This window comes from Arvicola amphibius, chromosome 14, assembly GCF_903992535.2.
Source record: "Arvicola amphibius chromosome 14, mArvAmp1.2, whole genome shotgun sequence".
Taxonomy (NCBI): domain Eukaryota; kingdom Metazoa; phylum Chordata; class Mammalia; order Rodentia; family Cricetidae; genus Arvicola; species Arvicola amphibius.
This window is the reverse complement of record NC_052060.1, coordinates 40,401,440-40,426,481: the sequence shown is the minus strand read 5'-3', so window position 1 is coordinate 40,426,481 and position 25,042 is coordinate 40,401,440. Positions and strand designations below refer to the sequence as shown.

General features: G+C 42.5%; 1 protein-coding gene across 3 annotated transcripts in view; it reads left to right on the top strand.

Moving 5' to 3' along the window:
• Nucleotides 1-25,042, top strand: part of Npnt (nephronectin) — a 64,133-nt gene that overhangs the window by 19,384 nt on the left and 19,707 nt on the right. For 2 of the 3 annotated variants that reach the window (XM_038311419.1, XM_038311418.1), the window contains 7 exons: nucleotides 10,225-10,317; nucleotides 13,233-13,325; nucleotides 17,368-17,487; nucleotides 18,882-19,001; nucleotides 20,418-20,552; nucleotides 20,823-20,945; nucleotides 22,123-22,521. In XM_038311419.1, coding sequence (XP_038167347.1) covers nucleotides 10,225-10,317; nucleotides 13,233-13,325; nucleotides 17,368-17,487; nucleotides 18,882-19,001; nucleotides 20,418-20,552; nucleotides 20,823-20,945; nucleotides 22,123-22,521 — 1,083 coding nt within the window. The remainder of the gene's footprint in view (nucleotides 1-10,224; nucleotides 10,318-13,232; nucleotides 13,326-17,367; nucleotides 17,488-18,881; nucleotides 19,002-20,417; nucleotides 20,553-20,822; nucleotides 20,946-22,122; nucleotides 22,522-25,042) is intronic. The other variant, XM_038311420.1, reaches the window with a different exon arrangement.

Below are 25,042 nucleotides of genomic sequence, written 5' to 3'. Positions count from 1 at the left end.
ATACCATGGCACTCCTACCCTCATGGATAGCTCCCCTCCCCTAATAATAATAAATAAAAATCTTAAGAAGAGTTGAAGTTCGGGGAAAAAATCTTTTTGCTGAGTAAGAGCAATGGCAAATTCCTAGGCTTCATGGTGTTTGGCTAATTCATCTGTTCAACAGATTTGTATTGAGTAGAACTACACGCATGGTCTTGAGTGCCAATGCAGACATCTTCCCAGTACAGTGAAGAGCCAGGCCTTCACTCCTCAGCATGGGTGGTTAAGGTCCACCTAGCACAGGATGGGAGAGATGCACTGTAGTGTGATGTATCTTGATGATGGAAACCGTAAGTGAACGGTGCCATCAGCCAGGAATGGTGTGCGGTGATGCCACAGCTAAATTGTGATGCATAAGGCGAGCGAAGGGCACTACTGGAAGACAGAAAACTGCACGGAGATCTCAGGAGCCAACAAGAGCACGGTCCAGGAGCCGGATGAATTCCAGTTCAGCCGTGGGATACGTGTTGAAGGATGTCTGATAAGAGAAGAAAGTAGGGATGTCTCCGGGAGCCTTTGATGTCATTAAATAGGTTAGCCTTGACCACAAGGTAGTAAAGGACCATGGTAGAGATTTTGAACAAGGAAAATTGCATGTTATTTTAGAGCGTATCAGCTGGTGCTGATGAGTCGACACATAGGTGGATTTCTTTCTGGTCAGGGTGTTTGAGCTTGTTTTTGAAATTGTCGGTGTTTCACGGGAAACATGGATGTCGCAGGCAGTGTTGAAAATTAGTTCCTTGGCCTTGCTTCTGGAAACTTGCGGGCTATAGTTTGTTAAGAAGCAACCCGGACAGAAGAAGCATGTGTTCCATTTTATCCAAGTCCACTTCCTTCAGGGCAAATGCCTGGCACATGCAGGCGTTTGAGGTTTGGGGGCTAATTTAGGAACTTCCTCTTTGGCGATGTAAGGAATAACTATTTGAGGTTCATAGCTGGAGTTTTTACAGTCCACACGGTGAAGTTAGACTTGGTTTTAATTAGTGGTAGCAACAAAGAGGATAGTAAGGTCCTAAAAGACAGTAAGCCAGAGTGGATGGGAAGTCACAGCACGAAGGCTGTTGTGGGACAGTGCTCCATGAAGATCTTTTCTGATACAACTTCATTTTGGCGAGAGGCAGACAGGAGTCCTAGCTCATAGGAATTTTAAGTAAGAATCAAATGTGAACATATTTACAGAGCACTTAGCTCAGGCACTGGCGGCTACGCCCTCTCAAGAAAGTAGCGGTTCTGGGGGAGAGTGAAGAAGATGGAATCAAGGAGGACTCAGAAGTTGCCTGTGTGTTATTTGGTGAACTAGAGAACATGGGAGAACGTGGGTATGTTGACTCCAGTTTGGAATGTGTTAAGTGTGGACCACTTGAGAAGCTTTGATACAATGTATTCCAGCGTGGGGTCTGGCCGCCCAGGCTGATTCTGATCCTCCACCATTGACTACGCATGTCTTCCTTCCTGCTCTTGGGCCTTTCCAGCAAACTTGGTAATTGTCACAGGTACCTGATAGAGGATCAGCTTTAAGTAGAAGAATGTGTCATAGCGCCACCATGTCACATTTGCTGAAATGTTTTCCAAAAGTTTTCTGTTTGTGTAGAAATGCTTTTTCAGTTCACCTTTCAGCTCACACTTGAATGGATCTAATGATTTAGCATTTCTTTCTATCAAAAGGCTGAAAAAAGGTCATCCTCTATAAGCAGATTGTCATTCTCTCTGGTTAACCCTTTCTATTTTATGTCACTACCCCTTCTAAATATAGACAGATGTTTGGCTGGAAGTGAATGGTTCTTGGGAAGGATGAGCAGGGTTGCTTTTCGAGTTTGTATGGCCTCCGGAGTCACAGCCCCAGTTCAAATGCCATTCTCCTCTGTATGCTGCCCTTACTTACTTACTTACTTACTTACTTACTTACTTACTTACGCAAGTGACCTCTGTCCCTTCTCTGTGTTTTGTTATTGCATTTGCATGGAGCCTGGTTCAAGCTACCCCACGCTACTGTGGTGGTTTGTGAACCAACATTTGTACTGCTGGAGTGTTTGCCCGTGAAGGTAAACCTGCGTCTTAGACACCTTTCTGCCAAGAGTAACAGTTCCTGCAGTGTGCCATCTGGTCAGTTCCAAATATGTAATAGATAGGAACTTCTGTGTTATAGGAATCAAAAATTATGAAGGAGCCAGGCCTGGTGGCACGTGCATTTAATCGCAATGCTTGGGAGGCAGAAGCGGGTCTATGTAGAGAGTTCCAGGCCAGGCAGGGCTTTGAGGAGACTTTATCTTAATAAAATAAACAAAATATGAAGATTTGATCTTAATAAACAGGTTATTACTTTTAGGAAAGACAATTGACTATGAAATGAATTTCTTCACTCTGCCTCTCTTGTGACTTTATTTTTCATTAACACTCAAGGTTCACAAAGGAGGTCAGTCTCCATGCTTTTGATCTACCGGGTATAGTCCAGTGATGAGCCACTGCTCTAGATGGGATCCTGATGGGAATCTTCAGGTTGCCTTCTGTTTTAAGGATTTTTTTCCTCTGTAGCACGGCCTCTTCGGGTTCAGACCCTTTTCTGCTTCCTGTGCCTTTCTGGCCCTTCTGATGCTGCTCATTCTGAGTCCCTGCCCCTGTCCACATGATAAATTTCTATGTGAGATTCATATGCAGTGCACCGTCCTGAAAGCAGTCCCTGGCACCTTTCTGACTCCCACATCCAAGCAGAGAAATTCTCCAGTGTTCTTTTAACACCTTGTATACCTGTCATGGCTGTCTTCGTCAGAAGACTGTTGCATTTCAAAGGAACTTTTGTATATTTAAAGAACTCAAGGTCTGGGAGCCAGATTTGTAAAACTCTTAAGATGTACTGTGAACTATGTATATGTAAATATACGTATTTGCGATTTATAATATACATATATACACAGAGGCTTAGAAGCCCCGAGGAAGGCTGTACTTAGTACAAGAACTAATTCTGGTGATAGTGAAGGTAAATTGAGCAGTGAAGCCCATCTAGATGTAAATCTAACAGACAAGGGGAGAGTGGCATCTGTATGACAACATGGAGATTTTAGAGTGTTGCTTCCTGGAAGCTGCAGTTAACTGCTTGTGGTTGGAGATGAAGCTGGTTTGGTCTGGGAAGAACTCGGTCATAAGATAGGGTTTGAATGCTGTCCTAAGTGCTCAAACAAATGAAAGCAAGCCAAGGAGTGAGTATAGGAGCAGTAGACTGAACATTTACTGCACTAAGAAGCTTTTGGCTGAAGTAGGTCAACTCACTTAACCTGTGCTGATACAATGTCAATGTCCACTGCTTTCCTGCCTTATATGGATAATACAGCAAGAAAACAAGCTACATGAAATGTGGTGTTTTTAGTTTGGTGTGCAAGAGAACATTTACTAGATAACCTTTTAAATGAGAATCAGAGGTACTTTACACTGTTTTTAATTACAGCAGGAATTGAATGTTTTTGAACTCGTCAAGTAATTGACACAACAATATAGTGTTTGCGGCAAGCTGAGAGTTGTTTTCTCTGGAGATCCTGCTTGCCTGGTAGGTTTTGTTTTGCACGTTTGATGGCTCAGGGCCCTTTCCGATAGTTCTTTATAAAACTCTGCCTCCATTGCTTCTATTAATAAGCAGCGAGGTATTTCGTGTTGCTTTTAGCAGTGTTTTCTCTTTCAAGGTCAACTGGGCTCTGAAAAGAATATTCTCTTCATATTTGCATTCCCCTGCCTCCCCAGATCTACCCAAATCAGCTCCATGAAGTGGCTGGGAGTTAGTTGTGGAGCTCTTGAAAAGCCTCTTGGTTTTACAGCTGTCCCTTCTTCTGCTCAGCTCTTGAATGCCTTCTGTTACCGTGGTTCTAAGTAAGATGCCCTGGAGGAGAAGGCACAACATGATGGCAAAGGTAGCCCATGACACTTAAGACTCAAAGGCCTTCTGACGTTAAGAAAATCCCTGTCAGGGATAGAGCTTAGGTTGGCTTTGTCCTCATCACCTTCCAGAAGAGTTATCCTCGTGGCCTCCAACATGTCCTTATTTCCCAGACGTTGGTCTTGACTGCCAGTGTGATTCACTCACGTATGAAACATTATAAAACTGATGTGTGACATTAATTGTCCCCCTAGCTTTGAATAACAATTTTTTTTTGTCAGAATTAGATTAGCACCCTTGAACTCTCAGCATGCCAGTTGCAAAAGTTGGAATGGTTCTGAGAGAAACTCTAGCATGCAGCTAAACAGAAAACAGGACCTGGTGGGTCATCAGAGAGCTGTGTTTGCTTTGACTGTGGAGACTTGTTTCGTTTTCTAGTCAAAACAGTGACTTAGCAGTTATTCCAAGCCCCGTGATACGTGACAGGAATGTTGGAGTAAGTTTTGAGTGTGGTTTACCTATGTGGGCTTCACCCTTGAGGCTGATTTTGAAGGGAGAAACAGCTATCAGGTCCGTGATCCTTATGCGACTTTTCCTTCCTGAGCTGAAGCCTTGAGAGTAGCAGTGAGAGTACAGCATCCCATGTGCTCCGTTTCTCTTGTCTCTTGTCAGATCAGAGACTCCATCTTGTTCTCTCTGATTATCTGTCGTAGCTACAGACACAGGCTCAGTGCATCATTTCCTTTCGGTGGCTTAGAAGATTGCCACTAAGTGAAAGCAGGCTGTCTGTCCTTTCTCTTTCATTCAAGTAGATGATACAGTTCACAGAATAATGCAGATTATGTATGTCATTTTTACTGACTCCTGAAAGCCACATTACAGTGGAATTAGTTATTACTAGGCAGGCCAGTTTACACTAATGTGGGGAACCAATTTCATATAGCTTTTAAAAATTGACATGTGATTTCTGGTTACTTACAAATGATCCTATTGCATGCCTGCATGAATATTTGATATTGTAGAAATAAAAAAAAGTGACACATTCTATTTCTGTAATATACGATACTAATAGGACTTCTAACTATATATCCAAAAAGCATTGCAAAATACCCTTGACTGACTTAATAAGAACATTTTTGGTCCATATTCTATAGCCTAGCATTCAAGATCAGTCAGTTGTATTTAGGAGTTGTGTTTGGCTGGGTGCAACAGCAACACAAGGAATGGGGCTGGCACTAGGACTTCTTGCTCTACCTTTCTTTCCATTCTGAAGACCGCTGGTCCCAAAAGAGCTGTGATTCCATTCCCAGCGACAATACAGACATGGGCCCACTTCACAGGCTCTCCTAAGTAGCACCCTAAATGGCTCCACTCAGTTACTTCCATTTCTATATAAACTAGCCAGAATTTGGTTCTTTGGTTACTCCTGTCTGCCAAGGAGGATAAGAAATGGCATTGTAAACTCCCCCTACACTGTGAAACAAAAACCAAAAGGACATTTCTGTGTTAAGGCAAAAAGGAAATGGAGATAGGAATTCAAAGAGTCCCACCGGCCTTTTCTGATCTACCTTGGGCTTCCTTTGAACTCATCTGCTGTCACAGGATGGCCTACAAGAACCTCTTCCCTCACTGAGATCCCCCTCCACTGCCTTACCCCACCCACCTGTTCATATTCCAAAGTCTTTGCCTGCAGCCTCCACTGCGCCTTTAACAGCTGCCCTCCATGATTGGAGTTCAGCCTTGAGGCTCTGTAGCTATCATTGTTATCCACACTCCATTCCTGTTGTAGGGGTTTCTGTCCTGCTCGTTTCCTGCAATCGTTAAGTCCCAAAGAAATCACACAGAGGTCTACATTAGTTATAAACTGATTGGCCTAGTAGCTCAGACTTCTTATTAATTCTTATAACTTATATTAGCCCATTATTCTTGTCTACGCTAGCTACGTGGCTCCGTACCTTCTTCAGCAAGGCAGTCACATCTTCTGTGGCTTGGACAGGACTGCAGACCAAGCTTCCTCTTCCCAGAATTCTTCTGTTCTTGTCGCCCTGCCTCTACTTCCTGCCTGGTTGTCCCGCCTATACTTCCTGTCTGGCTACTGACTGATCAGTGTTTATTTAAGATATATATATATATATATATATATATATATATATATATATATATATATTATTGTCAGAATAGAGACCATTGTCCCACACCACATCCCCTTTTCAGTTTTCTAATCCTAGCCCCCATCATGGCTTAGAAAACTTAGTCATACGGTTAATCTTCTATCACTCCCCCATCCATTCATACTGTGTAGTAGAATACATTGAGTGTAATAAATATTATTTGATATGTTTTTACTGACCTCTATCCCAGATCTAAAACCAAGATCATGAGGGGAATGTCCTTTTATGAAACATTGTGTAAAGATTTTTAATTTTCTGTGAAGAAAGTGATTATATCAACTCTATGTGCATCTTTAAATACTCTTTAATAGCTTTTTAAAAAAATACACTTTTAAATAGCTGCTGGGTAATCTGTAATTACTGGTTACTTCAGGTAGAAATGCAATCAGCAGTTTTCTTTAAAATACTGGGTCCCCAACCTTAGCAGAACCATGAACAGTTCTGACCTCTGGGGATGTGTACATTAGATGCACCAAAGATTAGGGCATCCTGCTGAGAACAAATAAAAAAGAGAGAGGACAAAAAAATCCTTTGTGAGCAGAAAGTCCTGAAGACCAAGAATGGATGGCCATCAGCTGGTCAGAGGCCAAGGTCAGGACAGCTTGGAGGTCAAGTTTGTAGCAGGAAGTGTCCTCTGAATGAACCTCGTATTTGCAGCTGCCACTGTTTCATATTTTCAAAGATATTTTCAAATTCCAGTTGTCACTTTGACATACGTGTAACAGATATGTAATGTTTCTTCGTAAAGAAAATATTAACATTCTGGGTACCTCAGGAGACTTCTTTAGGTTACATCCACATTTAAAAATGTTACAACCAATGGAATAACTTTGAAAGTATTTATTCATAAACGTATGTGCATGCACATGTGCCATGGTGTGTGTGGAGATGAGAGGTCAGTCAGCTTGTGGAAGTGGTTGGTTCTCTCCTTCTACTATGATCCTTGAGGTCAAGCTCAGGTCATCAGATTTGGCAGCAGGCACCTTGACCAGCTGAGCCATCTTACCAGCCCTGAAGTAGTTCCTTTTTAAAATACTTTTTTTCCCCCAAAACTTTTTCTTGATGATGAGGCCTGGATATGACAGGGAACCTTGTTTGGAGGACTTCCTTTTTAAAACTGCATTCAGTATAAACTATTTACCATTCACTGAGTGATGTTGGAAGGCTTTCTAGAAAGTTCATTACTTCTCAGAGAAGTGAACACAGTTCTCTCCCTTGGAATACATGTGGTGTCTGAAATTAGAGTTTCAGAAGTCTCCAAGTATTTTCTCTGTGTTTGCCCATCCTCTGTCTGTAGGCTTTGAATGCACACTAAGTATTAGTACTCAACAGACCTAATTGCCGTAACAGTGTGCTGACAGTAACATTGGCAGCACCAGGTGGAATAGCAGGGGGGCTGAGTGAGGGGATGTAGGAAGCAACAATGAGTGTACGCCAGTTTGCAGGAGTCTCAAAGGGAATGTTGGCAAATTGCCAGAGGAAACCAGAAGCACATTCCAGAATGGAGCAAAGATGGGCTGGTGTGGGAAGGAACAGGTATCCAAGGCTTCAGAAGGCAGAGGCATGCCTGACTGTGTTGCCCTAGATCAAGGCCTCTTTGCTTTTCACTTGATGGTTACCCAAGTTCACCTGTCATGAGCACAAGTCATGGTGGACTGGGTCTAACTCATCTTTAGTTTCTCTGATACAATTGCTCCCTTTGCCTCTGAATCATTTTCAATTCGTTCTGCAATCCCAAGTGATGCATATAAACATATGTACATATATGATAAATGTGCATGTCTTAGTTTGGGTTTCTATTGCTGTGAAGAGACACCGTGACCACAGGAAATCTCATAGAGAAAAACATATATTCGGAACTAGCTTACAGTTCAGAAGTTTAGTCCATTTAGTCCATTACCATGATGGGAAACATGGCAGCATGCAAACAGACATGATAATGGAAAAGTAACCGAGAGTTCTACATTATTGATCTGCAGGCAGCAGAAGGACACTGTGTGCCACACTGAGTGTGGCTTGAGCATATAAGACCAACAAGGTCAAACTTAATAAAACAAGGCCATACCCCCTAATAATGCCAATCCCTATGGGTCAAGCACTGAAACGTGAGTCTATTTGGGAAAGGAGGGGGGATAACCACATTCCAGTCCCTGGATCCCATAAGATTGTAACCATAACATAATGCAGAAATGCATTCATTCCAATTTCAAAATTCCCTGGTCTATAACACTCTCAAACTTGTTTAAAAGCCTAAAGTTCAAAGTCTCTTCTGAGATTCATGCAGTCTCTTAACTGTAGTCTCCTATAAAACCAAAGAGCAGATCATATACTTCCAACATATAATGGTACAAGTATACATCACTGTTCTGAAAGGGAGGCATGGGAACATGGTGAGGAAATACTGGACCAATTCAAGACCAAAATCTGGCTGGGCAAACTCCAAACATGGCATCTCTATTTCTGATGTCATAATCCTCTTCAGATCTTCAGCTCCTTTGTCTTTGTCGATTGCAACCCATTTCTTTCTCTTGAGTTGGTTCCACTCCCTGTTAGCAGAGCTCCTGGGCAGGTATCCCACGGTTCTGACATCTTCAACATTTTGAGGTCTCCAAGGAAATCTAGGCTTCACCTCCATAGCTTCCTACCATGGTCTCTCTAGGCCTTCACACAGGACACCCCTGCCACACACCTCACCTCAGTGACTCTCCTTCGTCTTGTAGGAAGAATCCACAACCTCTTACTTGTGTCCCTGACTCTAAAGCTAGAACCACGTGGCCAAAGCTGCCAAGTTCTGCTGCTTGCTAGTGCAGGAACACGGCCCCCTTGTTCATTTAGATCTTTATTAGCTTTCTGTTTTTAATGGTTTCCTTCATTGCTTAAGCTTGGATGACCTGAAATTCAGTCTATAGATTAGTCTGACTTTAAACTAGGAGATCTATTAGCCTCTGCCTCTGGAGAACTTGAACTAAAGGTGTGCACTACCACTCCTAGCCCTAAACTTTTCTTTAATTCCTTTTCACAAGTTGGGAGCTTAGCTGGGTAGGATCTTGCCCCGAGGTCTCCACTCCCTTTATTCCACTTAATATCAACATTTTCTTAAGTCTGTTTATCTCCTTGAATGTAATACTTAGCTCCATTCCACTTCCTGGTGTCACGTTTCTCCTCAAATTGTACATTTTGTGACTTTCCTTACTCAACTTGCTTCCTTGCATTATAGACCTTCCAAAGTGTGAACATTAATAGCCACAAGACAGTGTCATACTAGGCTGCTTTAACATCTCCTCTGCCAAAGCAATTTAATCCAAAACTCTTCAAGTTAGTCCCAGGCAGAGTATTCAAACAAGGGCAAATAGCAGCCGCATATTTCACCAAAATATCACAAGAACAGTCTCTAGGCCACAAGCTAACATTCTTTTCCTCTGAAACCTCTTGAGCTGTGCCCTCACGTTTCAAATCACCAGCAACACCACTGTTTCCCATGTTCCATTAAGCCTCACTTCCAACATTTAATTGCTTTTCTAATCCAAAGCCCCAAAGTCTGCATTCCTTCAAACAAAATAATGCCCAGGTCTATCACAGTCATACCTCAGTCCCTGGTACCAACTTCTGTCTTAGTTTGGGTTTCATTGCTGTGAAGAGACACCATGACCATGCAACTTTCATAAAGGAAAACATCTCATGGGGCTGGCTTACAGTTTGGAGGTTTAGTCCATTATCATCATGGTGGGAAACATGGCAGACATGGTGGTGAAGAAGTAGCTGAGAGTTCTACATCTTGGTCTGTAAGCAGCAGAAGGACACTATGTTCCACAGTGGGCATATCTTGAGCATTTAAGACCTAAAATCCTGCCTCCACAGTGACACACTTCTAACAAGGTCACACCTCCTTCAACAAGGCCACACCTCCTAACAGTGTCACTCCCTCTGGGTCAGGTATTCACACACTTGAGTCTATGGGGACCATTCTTAGTCAGACCATCATGGCATGCTTGTTTGTAGTGTAGACGGTGGAAGGGAACAGGGCTTTTATAAATATTGCTACTTTATTGTCAGTTCTTAGTTTTCATGTCATCACAGTGGTCCGTGACTTTGGTGCCTTACGGGGGATGCAGTGCTGACCTGAGGTTGACACCCACTGTCCTCTTTCCGCAGCTGTGTGTCAGCCACAGTGCAAACATGGAGAGTGCATCGGGCCAAACAAGTGCAAGTGTCATCCTGGATTTGCTGGGAAAACCTGCAACCAAGGTAGGAATACAGTGTGGAAGAAATGGCATCTCTGTCATGACAAATAAAAAGCCAGATTCTCACCCCAACCATTTTCCAACCATTTTCATAGCTGTTTCTCCCAATTATGAAAGAATTAAAAATAGGAATGGTAAATCTTAGAAATTTTTTTTTCTTAAAGGATGTTCCCTTACTTGCATTCATGGATACTCATTAAAATGTGTTTGTGATGAAGAAAACTGTTATATCTATAATAGAAGTTATATTCTGGGGCCCTGAGAGAGATCAGCAGATAACAGCACTTCCCGGACAAGCCAGGTAACCCAAGTTCGGTCTCTAGAACCCACATACAGGAGGAAGGAAAGAACTAAATTTATGAAGTTGTCCTCTGACCTCCACACATGTGCTGTAACACTCCTCACACACAATAAGTATGTAAGTAAAGTTTGAAAAGTCTTAAATTCTAGAATTTCTTGTTTTCCTGATGTTGAGTTGGTAAGCCTTGTATGAAGTGGAGTGCCATGTGTTATAGGTACATAGGTAATAATGAAACTGTTCAGCTTTCATTCGGAGAGATTAAAGGTCAGAGGTATTAGTTGTCTTGCCTGAGCTCACAGAACTCGTAGAGAAAAGACTGAGAGCTATGGCTTATGTAATCCATACTCACTTTGATATGCCAGTTTTCAATGAAAAATAGTAATGGCGACATTATTTTACTCTGCACAAGCGACACAAGTTCATCTCCTTAATTAATTGTGCCTACAGATTTCAACTACTATAGTTAAAAAGCTAGAAATAAAAAGTTAATGTTAATTTTTATTTAAAAAAAAGATCAGAGTCACATTTTCTTGAAAATAAAAAACTGAGCTCCTGTGTCTTCAAGACTTCACTGTCCCTGCAGAACCAGCCGTCATGGCTCCCCCAACGGGAAAGCCTCACTCTTGTGTAGCCAGGGCCTCTTACAGTCTCACTGACTTCTGGATTCCTGTTAGCACAGGCCTCACATTTGCTAAGTGCGCGTTACAGCTCGTTAACTGAATGACCGACTCATACAGTGACTCTTGGTCATAAGAGAGTTCCATTAAGATCTCACCTCACACAGTCATTCCATACACTGAGCCCTGCCCCTTATAATCTGGGAGGAATGGCCTGGGTAAGTGTGAGCTCAGCCTGGAGTCCCTATAGTCCTTCCTAGAACAGATGGTGCAGAATTACCATACAATAAACTAACTGACTGCTTTCATTGAGGCCCACACATTTTCAGAAATAGTAATCGTGCCTCAGAGACACAGGAAATCAAAATTTTTTTTTTCTCAAGGAAAAAAATGTCAAGAAGTAGTAAATTTGAAATCGTTCCACATAACTGGAAATTAGCACGTGATTAAAGTTGGGCATTGAAGTAAGACAATTTTGCTACAAGTCTCATCTGCTTCAGAAGCAGCCCTGGGAAGCTGCTCGATGGAATAACAGCTTGAATGAGTAACAGACATTGACCCAGGGCTTGAGCGATGCCGGGGATAACCTGAATGCAGGGCAAGCTGTGCCTCCAACTGGCTGGATTCAGTGACCCCTGCACACTCGGGTTGCCCTTGGCGGCTTGCTCCTCCTTCTGAGTCCTTTTCGGATTTGTTGCTCTAAGATCAGGTACAGAGTTACAATTTTGAAATCTCTAGCTTTCTCTCTAAGATGCTGCCTTTCACAGCAGATGGAATTCTACCTCAAATTTTGGCTAGATTGTATTTAATCATTTGCTCTCCCTTGTTATTCTCCAGTAAGGTTATCCATTCCCATTTCCTTCTCCTTAAGTATCTCTACTCAAACAAATCCACCCCCATCCAAGAGAGAATACTATTATATATAATCTTTGTACAGCTGTCCTACTGGGGAATTCCTTTTAGCATGTAAAGGTATTATGCCATCATATACTTTGTAGAAATTGATACACATTTGAATGCATGTTTCACACTAATTTCAGAAGAAACAATTTATAAATATCGATGACTAGTGTTTTGGGTTGGTTTTTGTTCTATATATTGAGTTCCTGAGCCCAGGGAAAGAACAGTATAGAAGGATACAGAGCCAGACATTCCATCTGGGCCTACTACTTACGGCAGAATGCCAGTTGCCTGGCTGAGCACAATTGTAAGAGCTTTCCCCCTAACTGTGGTGTTATCAACAACTTCGCTTTTTAAAAGTTCCAACCCCAGAAACAAATGTGCCTTTGATTTAGAAAGTTAAGTGGCTGATAAACAGAATGTGTTGCAAAACAGAAAGCAGAGAGGCTGCCCTTTTGACATTCCCCTTTGAGCCCAGTCGTCTCATGACGTTTCGTTAAATAGCAATGACCACAGTTATTCGTGGATTATCTTCATCTTTATGGCTTTTCATAAAGCTTCTAGTGCGTGCTCTAATTAGATGAGAGCCAACCATGACATAAGTTTCTACTTCTGAATGAAAGCATGATGATCTGCCATGCTAAGATGGAGATCAAATCCGTATGCAAATAAGCATGTGTGCATTAATTGGGTGTATTTTAAACTATTATTAGCAATGTAACAATGTAAGGTAAGTCTAAAATTGGTCGTTTAAACTTTAATATCCTAAACAGGGTTAGTTGGTTATTTGGTTTTGTTATCTTCTGTTGTTTATTTAAGTCACACATTAGTCTTATTTTGGTTTTTAATGGTATGAAAATGATGGATAATTAATTTGTAATTTTTCTTTAAAAAGAAAGATGACTATCATAAGTTTTCAGAAAGAGAATTTTTTTAAAAAGAGGGAAAAACAGAGTTAGAAATTATTTGTGAACTAGCCAAAGAGTCCTTTTAAGTCCATCAACATTTGGTAATTGTTTAATATATACTTGTGAAGATTTTTAGGGCTAACAATGACATCAGTTCAAAGCTGACTCTTATTACCTTCTCCCTGCTGTGAAGATGAGCCCTCCTACCCAACTCCTCTTGACCAAGGCAGTGAACAGCCTCTTTTCCAACCCCCGGATCATCAAGCCACAAGTGTACCTTCAAGGGGTGAGCGCACATTGTCTCAGGTGGTCGCTCTGCCCGCCCGCCCGCAAGGCTTCCTGCACTTACTCTTGCAAATGCCAGTGCAGAAGCGCCGAGCCTTCAGCCTGAGCCTGTGGAGCAAGCCGTGGGAATTGTCACCTGTTGCTGAGTCTCTGTACCTTGGAAAGTGTGGCGCCCTCTCTCCTCTTACTGTATTACGTATCATTGCTCTTTCTCCTCTTCTCTGAGTTTGGAAACCTTTCCCGAAAATCAGATAGAAAGATAGTTTGTGTTTTCGTATGTAGGCAATATCAGAAACGCCTCTGCTAAGCTATAGGTGTGGATGACATTTTCCGGGTAGATTTTGAATGTAATTTAGTGCCCTTCTTCTCTCACTGTCAGGGATATGGGATTTTAGGCTTGTTTAGAAACCGCACCACACATTGGCTCCTTTCATTCAGTGCACACACTGCTTGATGTCAAAAGGGTTGAGTTCTGGTTCTAATTAGTTGTTTATTGGAAGCCCATTTGAAGTATCCTGGCCTTGGCACCACTCAGTAGTCGGGGAAAGCAAAGGAGTTCCTGCCCTGCTTGTCTGTGGGGCTTGTGTGAGACTCGCTCACCAAAACTCTTGTTATCTTCATGGTGATGGGAAAAGCAATAGGTAAGTCAGGTGGTAGACTTTCTAGTTCTAGATTTTTATTTCTCCCATGCACAGGCGTGAGGACTTAGGACAACTGAAATAGTCTGGGGGTACTTATTGGCTCTGCTGATGGGGAGTGTGTTAAACCTGTGTGTGTTCTGCACTAGGGAACAGGACAGTGTGTTCGCTTTGGGGGTTGCTCATCATTAGGAGAGAGTTGTGGCCATTGCTAGTTTGTCCTACATTCACTTAATTTAGTGAGATAAAGTTTTAAAAGTTAGGTTTCTGAAACTTCATCTGATTTAAGCATCAGAAAGAAAGCGGTCCGAATACACGGAAGTGAACGGACGATGCTTTCCTGTAAAACTGTGATGGCTGTCTTACTATGACTGTCTTTCTGTGTCTGCATGCTAATGCAGGTTCTCACTCCCTTTCCCTGAAGTCTAATAACGACGCTATGCAGCTTGCGTTTGTGTTCTGGGCCAGCTCCCCTCCTTGTCTCTACCTTCCCCTCCCCAAGCTCCCATATCCACCAACCTGCTTAAATGTGCCCCTGATGACAATGCTTTTTATATACATAATATTTAAAGTGTTTGAATGTAAGGGATACAAGTGCATCCTTTAGAGGAAGTTGTGTGCATGATTAAGTTCATTATAATTTTATTGCAGATCTCTATTGTGCTTCCAGGGCAAGATTAAAGTGAACTTAAAAAGACACTAGAATTTATTTACTAGACTCACCTGTCAACTTCTAAATTTCTTTGAGACAGTGAGAGTCAGGAGGAGTCTTTCATGCTTTTTATAAGGACATTTACCACAGTTTGAAAGTGTCGTTTTAAAATTTCTGGCTTAATTTGATAAAATACAAATGTGAATGCTGCGTTTATCAGAAGCAGCACAGAATAACTCAGTTGCATAAGGCTTTGGGTCAACAAAGAAAAATAAGATGGGATAACTATAAACTAGACAGCTTCAAGAAAATGGAAGGGAAGCGGTTCTTCAACATGATGCCGGGAACTTTGGTATTCCCTACTCATCGGGGTCTGTTATGGGGTCAGTGTGGATGAACGGTGGCTGGAACCCTGCTCTGTTATGCCTGCAGTGGCTCCGGGAAGGGCTACTGTGAAGCTTGTTGGAGATGGGGCCAGGCAATCGTCAGGGACGCTTGACATAACAGCAGCCACCTGTCAAGACAGCCTCTTCCAGCCCATTAGCAGCAGCTGCTAGGGCAGCTTCTCAAGTTGCTTTCCACATGCTTAGATTGTTACATAGTACCTAATAGCCGGCAATGTAACCAGGGTCCCTTCACTTTTTACCTGGTGGATGCTCTGCTCTGGTTTTTTTTCCCCCCTATTTTTTTCATAGAGTAATTTTCAGATTTTTAACAACTATGACAGTTTGTTAGTTTTTATATCTTTTCAGTTTTAGGATCCCTAACCACAAAGCACTTTCCCCATGACAAGGAAAAGATAAATCAGGATAAAGTAGGTCTTTAAGATCCCTGGCAACCCATGGCAATCCAGCCTGGGTCCCCAAAGGCATCCTAAGGAGCCTCATGGACCAGCCTTGGGGCCAGGTTGTGGAAGCGCTGCCTCCACCGGGCATAAGCTTTAACCAGGGACACCATATCTGGAGAGGTTCCCACTGGCATCCAACACTCCTTGCTTGTGAGCTGCTGGGGGTTATGAACAGCTGCTGGTTCCGGTAAGGAACCTCCAGAAGTTTCTGTTGCTCTCTAAAAATAAACTAGGGAGTCTTAATTGATACTTTAAGAAGCCCTCTCTTGAAATGCAGAACCAAATTCGACATTTAGTTTGAGGCACTGATTTGTTACCTGCTTTCAGCACAGGAAAAGAAAAGATTCTCTCTTACAGAATACTCAGATTTAAGTACCTTCCTCCCGGGATTCATCAAGGCCCGTGTGACTCCACGGGAGTGATGTTAAGGATGCTGGCAAACTTCTGGAAGATAAGAAAGATTTCCCTGACTCAAATGTGTATTAAAATTTCAAATACAAACTAGAAGAGTATCAACAGGGGTTAGAATTTGGCCTCAGGCCATCCTACGCATTCTTGCTTCACTCAACAGAGAGGGGGGTCAATGTTTTTGATAGAATAATCTACGAAGTATCTATCTTCTATGAGCACAGAGAGATTATTTTTTTAAAAAAATGCTTAATGTGATTCTGTTTTGAAAACCTTTGGGCAAAAGACAATAAAGCAAAGATTTGCAGAAAACACAGGAAATGACAAAGGTATTTGCTATGTTTATCTGACCTCTCCAGACTTTGCCCAGCTGGCGATGTGCTTACCTTGTGGTAAGGGGAGAAAAAAGACCAAGTTGGAAAATCAGTAAGATGTGAAAATATTCTTAGATGTTTTATTTATTTGGTCACTTTAAAGTGTAATGCAACTGGATGCTTCAGTGAAATACTACATACCTCCAGTAAATGAGCAGGTCAGATGTAATTTTGATTATATTGGGAAACAACTTTAAAGCTAGACATATCATCTATATTTTTATTCAATAATATAGATAAATTGATAATTAAATTATGCTAATAAGGCATTTCTGCTGTTGTTTCCAGACAAAATAAATCTATGGTCACATTTCTTTTTAATGAGGTCTATGTTATGGGTATTACTATTTCAGTCATTTTGAATTTTATGTTGACTTGAGGCAGTTTTCAATTTGTGCTGGAAAACTTTTATATCATGGAATTCATTAATTTCACATTGATATTTAAAGCAGTAAGCATAAAATACATAATGATGTTTTGTCCCTTAGTGTTTCCACGGGCTCCGCTTAACTGCCAAATGGATGAAAATTTATTGGGATGCTTTAAAACTTGTTTTGTGATTTGAATGGATTAGTAAAATAGGAAGCTGAATTTTCTCTAATCCAAGGTCAGTATAGAACCTATCAAACTGAACAAGAAAAGTCACAGTAATGACCTGTCGGATCCATGCAGTGTTTTTCCCCTCTGAAAACATAGTTGTCCTTGAGAAGTTTGAATCATTCTGTTGTTTGAATATTTGCACACTGTCTATGGAGTGTAAAGTGTCATGTGGTATCCTCTTGAGTAGAATCCATTATCACAAGGGTCTAATAGCAGAACCACAGGTAATTTAAGCTTAATGGCAGCCAGAGAATAGAGCACCGCTACCTTTGGGTCGAGGGTGCTGCTCTTTGTGGAGGTTACAGACAAGCACAGAGAATCAGAGATCCATAATGGTCCCAGCAACATCTGGCTGCTCCTAGTGTGATACTCATGTTAAGATGGTACACACAGGCTTTATCTGTCATGGAAGTGATGATTTCACTGTCATGACCACCCCTCCTTTTTTGTCCTCATCTTCCACATTGATTTCCCATTATTGCTGAGTTTTGTGACTTTCCTGTTTTGATCCCCATTCTTTGCAGATTTAAACGAGTGCGGCCTGAAGCCGAGGCCCTGCAAACACAGGTGCATGAACACGTTCGGCAGCTACAAGTGCTATTGTCTCAACGGATACATGCTTATGCCAGATGGGTCCTGCTCAAGTATGTCAAGAATCCTAACTGTTTTCTAAGTGCCCTAGGCTTGATTTCTGACATGTTTTGGTAGCCTGCCTTTGGGAAAGCCGCCTCTTCATCTCCACTGGACAGGATGTGTGCATGTGTTTGTATGCATGCCTGAGGAACGGAGGATCAAAATGAGAGGTGCAAGTTTATAGACATGACATTCTCTTACTGCGCAGGCCAGCATTGGTGGGCTTAGATTAGTGGATCTAGAGCAAGAACCACATTTTCTAATGCTTTTCTTGGTGTTCTCCCTGGGTATAGAAGAACCATTTCAGGTCAAAGACTATTAATGATGACTAAGACATTGCTTATAGAGAATCCACCATCTCTGTTCATAAATACCTCCAAGTTTGTTTTTATAATTCTTGATAATAAATCATAGGATAATTTAAGAAATATGCAAGAAGAAAAATCGCTTTAAGTGAAAATGAATATAACATCAGAAAAATTGAGGTTTGTTTTTTTTTAATAGGGTCTCACATATGCTAGGGTAGCCTCCAACTTGCTATACAGCTGATAGTGACCTTGAATGGCTAATTTTCCTTCCTCCACCTCCTGAGTGCTGAGATCAGGCAAGCACTGCTGCGATTGACTTTATGAGGTTTAGAGTTAGACTCTTCATGCATGCCAGACAGGCATTCTAGCAACTGAGTGCATCCCCAGGCCTCAGAGGGTCGATCTTACATGGTTGTATCTTTATAAGAGAATTGTGTGATGTGTCCTGTTATCACTTGATTGTGTTTTTAAAATGGATATTTCCCTAAAATTCTCTCTCTGCTGAAAATCGAATAACTTGAATTTCTATGCTAATCAACAAGCAGTGACCTGATTTTTATTTTTGCCTAATTACCAATGAACTAAGGTGAATTTTACATAAAAACAATAGTAGCTGATGTTAGTTAGTGCTATACAGACATCACTGGAACTTTTGTTTGATGAAAGTATATCAATGATTCCAGAGTCCCTTAACGTTGTGGGGCTCACTAGGAAACTTTCTTTTATCCTACAAAGAATTTTAATGTGTAATTGAGACTGTTAATTATTCATTTTGGTTACGATTTGCATTTACGTCAAGTAATCTGGAGAAAGACCTTAGTTCTACCTTAATGATACAGGTCAAAGAAAGCTCTCTCCCTGCCTGCCAATCCTTTTAAAACATGAAAGGGCTTCTCCAGGTGATGATGGGCAGGGCCACTTGTCAATCATCCCGCTTTGGAGGTCATCCTTCAACCCTGTTACATCCTTCTTAGAATGATGGTTAATTGACTCCCCAGTGTTGAATCAGTGTCCCCAATTGCAGGACGCGTGAGAACAAGTGCTTATGTTACAGGTGCTTTCTGCCTCTCGGAGACAGCCAGTCACTCTCTTTCCAGGTGCCCATTCATGTTCCATGGCAAACTGTCAGTACGGCTGTGATGTGGTCAAAGGACAAATCCGGTGCCAGTGTCCTTCCCCTGGCCTGCAGCTAGCTCCCGATGGGAGGACCTGTGTGGGTGAGTTCAGTCATCAAGCATCTGCTAGTCGATGGTTAGGGTTGAATACATAGGAGAAAAAAAGCAGTAACTTAGTCAGGTATGGAGCTACCTGCTAGAAGAGGATTTCTGTGAACCGGTCAACACAAGAAACCGGTCAGGTTTCTTGTTTTTGAAACCTGAAGGACAGGAGGAAGCATCACACAGGGGAAACCAAGTGTGCGCAAACGGTGAAGTCCAGCAGAGCACTGTGCTCAGGACGAGTGGACCTCAGTGTTTGTAATCCAGATGGAAGGGAGCGGTGGAGCTGAACGGCTCCCTAAATCTACACCAGTACGTGTGGTGGACTACAGGGCTTAGCGTTTTCCTGGAATATGGAGATGGCAGACAGATCTAGCTATGTTAGTGAGGAAAAGAACTTCCTGTCTTTGATCCTAGGTCTCCCTTTCCTTAAAATGGAAATAATACTACATAGTCAAAGAGACCTCAGCACAGAGCCCTGCACGGAGCTATTCACTAAGACCTGTTTACTAAGTAGTTGCTGTACTCGAACACTGTCCTAAGTGCCGGGTTTATGGCAATGGACAAAGCACATGAGGTTTGGGTCCTCGAGAAGTTGATCGTCTAGCGGGAAAGACAGATGATAAATAAGTACTTTAATAAAATCACTGACCATGCTGAGTACCAACATAAGGTAGTAAGAGAAACAAAGCCAGAAAGGGTCCATCTTAGAAAATAATCATTATGGAATAATAATTAGGGAATAATTATTAATAATCAGTAGGGAAGTTCTAAAGTTAGCCCTGGGCCATATAAAGAATGTGCCAAGGGGCTGGAGAGGTGGATAGCTCTCGCTACTCTTCAGAATTCCCGGCATTCACAGTACAGCTCACAACCATCTGTAACTCCAGTTCTGGGGGATCTAACTCTCCCTAGCCTCCTCAGGAACCAGGTATACATGTGGTACCCATATCTATACGCAGTAAGAACAGTCATAATAGAAAATAATTTAAAAAAATTAAAGAACCTGCCAAGAGGTGAAGTGGTTTGGAAAAGGTAAGAGTGACCACAAGAAGTCCAGTTTCATGACTTCCTATCTCATTCTAGAGCAGGAGGTGGTGGGCAGGAATGGTCTGACGGAGGGACCGAGACCAATTCCAGTCGTTTCTGTAGATAGAACAGGACTCTTTACCGGACTTAATAGTTTAAGAGTTGTTGGCCAAAGATTTAGCATGCATGCTTTTAGTTCAAGCAACTAAGTAGACGCAGCAGAGTATCTGCCAATGCTGTGTGAGTGAAGAAGAGATTGGTGTGGGGGGATGAGCTGAAAGCTGGAGATGCGGCATTCCTGTCTGTTCCTGCGGTAGCTGGGGGATACCGTTAAGATGACACGCCTGTCTTTGCCCTTCCTAAGATGCAACTGACTTACGTTTCTAGATATTGATGAATGCGCTACTGGAAGAGTCTCCTGCCCTCGATTTAGGCAGTGCGCCAACACATTTGGGAGTTACATCTGCAAGTGCCATGCTGGTTTCGACCTCATGTACATTGGAGGCAAATACCAGTGTCACGGTAATGGAACTGTCCCGTTCCTGCGTAAGCTTTCTGCTGGTAGCTGGAGAAGCCCCCGGCTGTGGTGATAACTGGACTGCTGGGATGGGGGAGGGGGTCGGGGTTACAGCATTAAGTGAGCAGTGTCTGCCTCACCCACCCGCCATTCTGGAGCCATGCGTACTGTGTCTCTTCTGTTCATCATTGCTGTTTTACGTGGACCTCTGTCCCACGTGGTGTGCATTCCGTGTTGTCACGTGTCCCTCCACTTGCTTTTCTGGCCCCATGCAGACATCGACGAGTGTGCCCTGGGGCAGCACCAGTGCAGCAGCTCTGCCCGGTGTTACAACGTCCACGGGTCCTACAAGTGTAAATGCAAAGATGGCTACGAAGGTGACGGTCGGCACTGTGTGTGTGAGTAAATCCCGCCCTGCCCACGTCTTCAGGAAGTATGGGGTTGGTGAAGGCTACTGCTAAAGAAGAAGAGGGAGATAATAGTCATTGAAGACATGGTTTCATACCTAGTAATAGCAACCTATCCTATAACTAGCATTCAAAGCCTCAGAATGTCCCGAGTACCGTCTGGGAGTTGCTTCCTTTCAGCTATAGAAAGAAAGGATGGGCTCCTCCCTAGGCACTGGAGTTTGTTGAATCTGCAATAAACATCCACTGTTTGCATTGCATTATAATAATTGGGATGTAGTCTGCGTGTTTGTTTTCTCCTGGAAATAATTCCAGTATTTATTTTCCCTACATTTAAAACCGCCGGGCTCTTAAGTTGTCTCTGGAGCCGTAGGTTACTAGACAAACAGAGAAATGCAAGCTCCCGAAGATGAAAGTCCTAAAACCGGAGGCCGCAATTTACAGCACTTTTCATGTAACACTAGATAACTTTTAAAAAATTTCCCGAGTAGAACATTTACTGAAAAACCACAGGGCATAAAATTCTGTGGATTAAAGGGCTTTTGAAGTGTTGTGAAGTCATTCCTACTCTGGAATATTATCATTCCAGGCAGATTAAATATTGATCCTTTTTGGTGAAGATTATCAACGGGAAATATACAGATGATTTTTTAATTTTGAAAATCTATTTTTAGAAAACAAATATAAATTAGCAAATGTGAGGAAAAGCCAGTTATAAAACTAATTTTTTTTGCGCAAGCTGAATACATCTAAGGCGTAAGTGAGGCAGTATCTGCCTAGTTTGTAGTTTGAAACACAGTTGCATAACACACATGCAGGAGGGGAACACAGCACAGACGGTGTTTCTCACAAAAATGTAATCTTTCCACATTTGGGGAGAAACATTCTGTTGCTACTGCTTTATAAATGTTGGAAACATTTTTGTGCTTCAGTAATGCATATTCATTACAGAAACACCAATATATTTTTTCGTGTGTCCTAAGGCACACACATTTGTTATCAGAAAATCCTGTGGCTTCTTATAGCCAAGAATAACGTGAATGGAAAAATAGGACTCGTTAGCATGAGGTGTTTCTGTGCATGTGTTTTGTTTGCAGTTTCCTGTTGCACTTTTTTTAAGAGAGAAATATTTTCATACTGATTTAATCTTTGGATTTTTTTTTTTCAGATATCCCCAAAGTCATGATTGAGCCTTCAGGTCCAGTTCACGGGCCGGAGAGAAACGGTACAATCTTAAAGGGTGACGGCGGACATGCTAATAGGATTCCTGATGCTGGGAGTACTAGGTGGCCCCTGAGGACACCATATATTCCTCCTGTCATCACCAGTTGGCCCACTCATAAGCCAACAACAAGACCTACACCAAACCCAACACCACAGCCTACTCCACCACCCCCACCCCCACTGCCAACAGAGCTCAGAACCACTCCTCCGCCACCACCAACCCCAGAAAGGCCATCCACCACACTGACAACTGTCGCTCCTGACCCCAGGACAACTCCTCAAGTGACTACGGCTGACAGTGGGATACAGACAGATCCTCAGAAACCCAGGGGAGATGTGTTCAGTAAGTCACATGAATTATTATATCTCTTTAAAGATTTATTTATTTATTTATTTATTTTGTGTGCATGCATGTTTTGCATTTGAGTGTAATATATTCTGTGTCCCTGCTCACTTGGGTCAGAAAAGAGCACTGGAGTCCCTAGAACTGGTATTGCAGTTGGTTGGGAGTCACCGTGTCTGTACTGGGACTCAAGCCTGGGTCCTCCGCAATAGCAATTGGTACCAGCCCTGAGCCATCTTTCCAGCTTCAATTGTTATCTTTCAAGATGACATTCAACCACCCTGGGCCATCTTTTTAGGAAATCCAACTGATAAAAAGAGTTAGCTGATTCAGGTCCATCCATGGTGATTGCCGCACAGTATAGAAAGCCATGTGAAGAGTCACTGTGATTGGGCAAGTAGGAAGGAATGTGTGGAGACAGCCTCCTGTCTCCCATAAAAGCCAGGCAGCAAATCACAGATCTTATCCACCGTGGGAATTCTCTTAACATAGTCGGCTTTACTTGGTGATGTTCAAAAGTGGGAAACTTAATGTGCCTAATGCTATTTAACTTTTAGCCTTCATTCAGTGAGTAAGTTTGAGCATCCTTTGGGGTGATATTGGACTCACAACGATAAGACAGGAAAGGGTACAGTCTGGTGGGAAGGAGAGACCTCGTAGTTTGCTGTACCATGTCAGTGAACAGAATGGGATTTGTGGAGACTGTTCTGGGAATGGAGGAAAGGGGTCAGATTTTTTTATATGGGACATTTACAGATTGCTGAGTGGAGCTGGACAGAGGGAATGAGGGAAGAGAGACCTCACAGATAAAGAGGAGGCAAAACAACGGGGGGGGCACAGGAGCGGGAAGCAGTATAGCCTGCCGGCTGGAGGGTTCCATCAGGGAGAGAGATGAGGCTGAGCGTTTGCCCCTCATGCTGGCTGTTAGCTGGTGTAGCTTGGAGATAGGCCCCAGGTAAGAGTCCTAGCCCTTCGCAGGTATTGAGCAGAGGGGAAAGCCACCAGTGGAGACAGACTATGGGAAGAAAAGGAAGGGTGAGGGGAAAAGGCTGCTCTCTTGTTCCCAGACTAAACTTGGCGTATTGGCGCTCTTCATTTGTGTATTCTCACTTGCCTGTTTCACATATGTTTAGCTTCTTGTACATTCATAATGTCTACCAATCCTGTGCCTTTATGTCATTACCAATCCATGCTTTTTTTCCATGATGGAGCCAACGTGTGCCATTTAAATTAAGTGTCACTAATGTTTTATGAGCTAAATAGAATACTGATGCTTGTAATTCTTGTGTATGTGTGTGTATACAGTATATGGGTGTGTATTTATTTGTATGTGTGTGCATACACATGTGTGTGAGTGTGTATATACACGTGTGTGGGTATGTATATGCTTGTATGTGTGCGGGTGTGTGTATACACATGTGTGGATGTGTATATATTTATTTGTGTGCACGTATGTGCATACATGTGTGCGGGTATGTATATACTTGCATGTGTGCACACATGTGTGCGGGTATGTATATGCTTGTGTGTGTGCACATGTGGAGACCACAGAACAACTCTGGGTGTTGTTTCTCAGGTGGAGTCAATGTTTTTTTCTTTTGGGACAGGGTCTCTCATTGATCTGGAATTGCCCCCAGGCTAGTCTGGCTAGCTGGTGAGGCACAGGGATCCATCACTCTGGGATCTCCAGCATGCTGGTTAGAAGTGCACCAGGCCCAGATCTACACTTTTAACCTGGTTTCCGGGGGTCGAACACAAGCTCTGTACTAACAGAACCATCTCCCCAGCCCCCACAATGACTGTAGTTCTTCACAAGAGAAAACACATGAGATTATCAGTTTCCTTTTCCTTTGGTGCTACTGTTTATTTGAAGGGAGACTGAGATTCGTTCTATTGTGGTTGCGCATGGTTTAGGCATTCTGCATAAGTTCTAGGAGAATTCGATGGTAGATCCCAAAATATCCATCTCATCTGTGCATATCTGTTTGGTTTTGAGATTGATTGCTGTGTGTGTTGTCTCTCCTTTGTATTTTCTTATCTTTTTGTGATCACCACATAATGTGATTTTTGCTCATATCTCAGCCAAGTATACTATGTATGTTATTTTTCTGCCTTTACTGATCATGAAAAGTTGGCAGCATAACATAAACACACACACTGATAGAGAGAACATCTTTCTAGGCATTCCTTGTTATAGTTTCTCTTGTTAAAGAGCTCCCATGAATGTTCTCCTCTTCACACATGGATACATATCAAGGAATTAAAAATAGTGTGGAAGTTTACCAGGTGAACCTAGTAGTGTAAGACTGGGGAGGTGCCCAGCTACAGTGTAAGACAGACTGGGGAGGTCCCAGCTGCAGTGTAAGACAGACTGGGGAGGCCCTAGCTACAGTGTAAGACTGGGGAGGTCCCAGCTGCAGTGTAAGACTGGGGAGGTCCTAGCTGCAGTGTAAGACAGACTGGGGAGGTCCCAGCTGCAGTGTAAGACTGGGGAGGTCCTAGCTGCAGTGTAAGACAGACT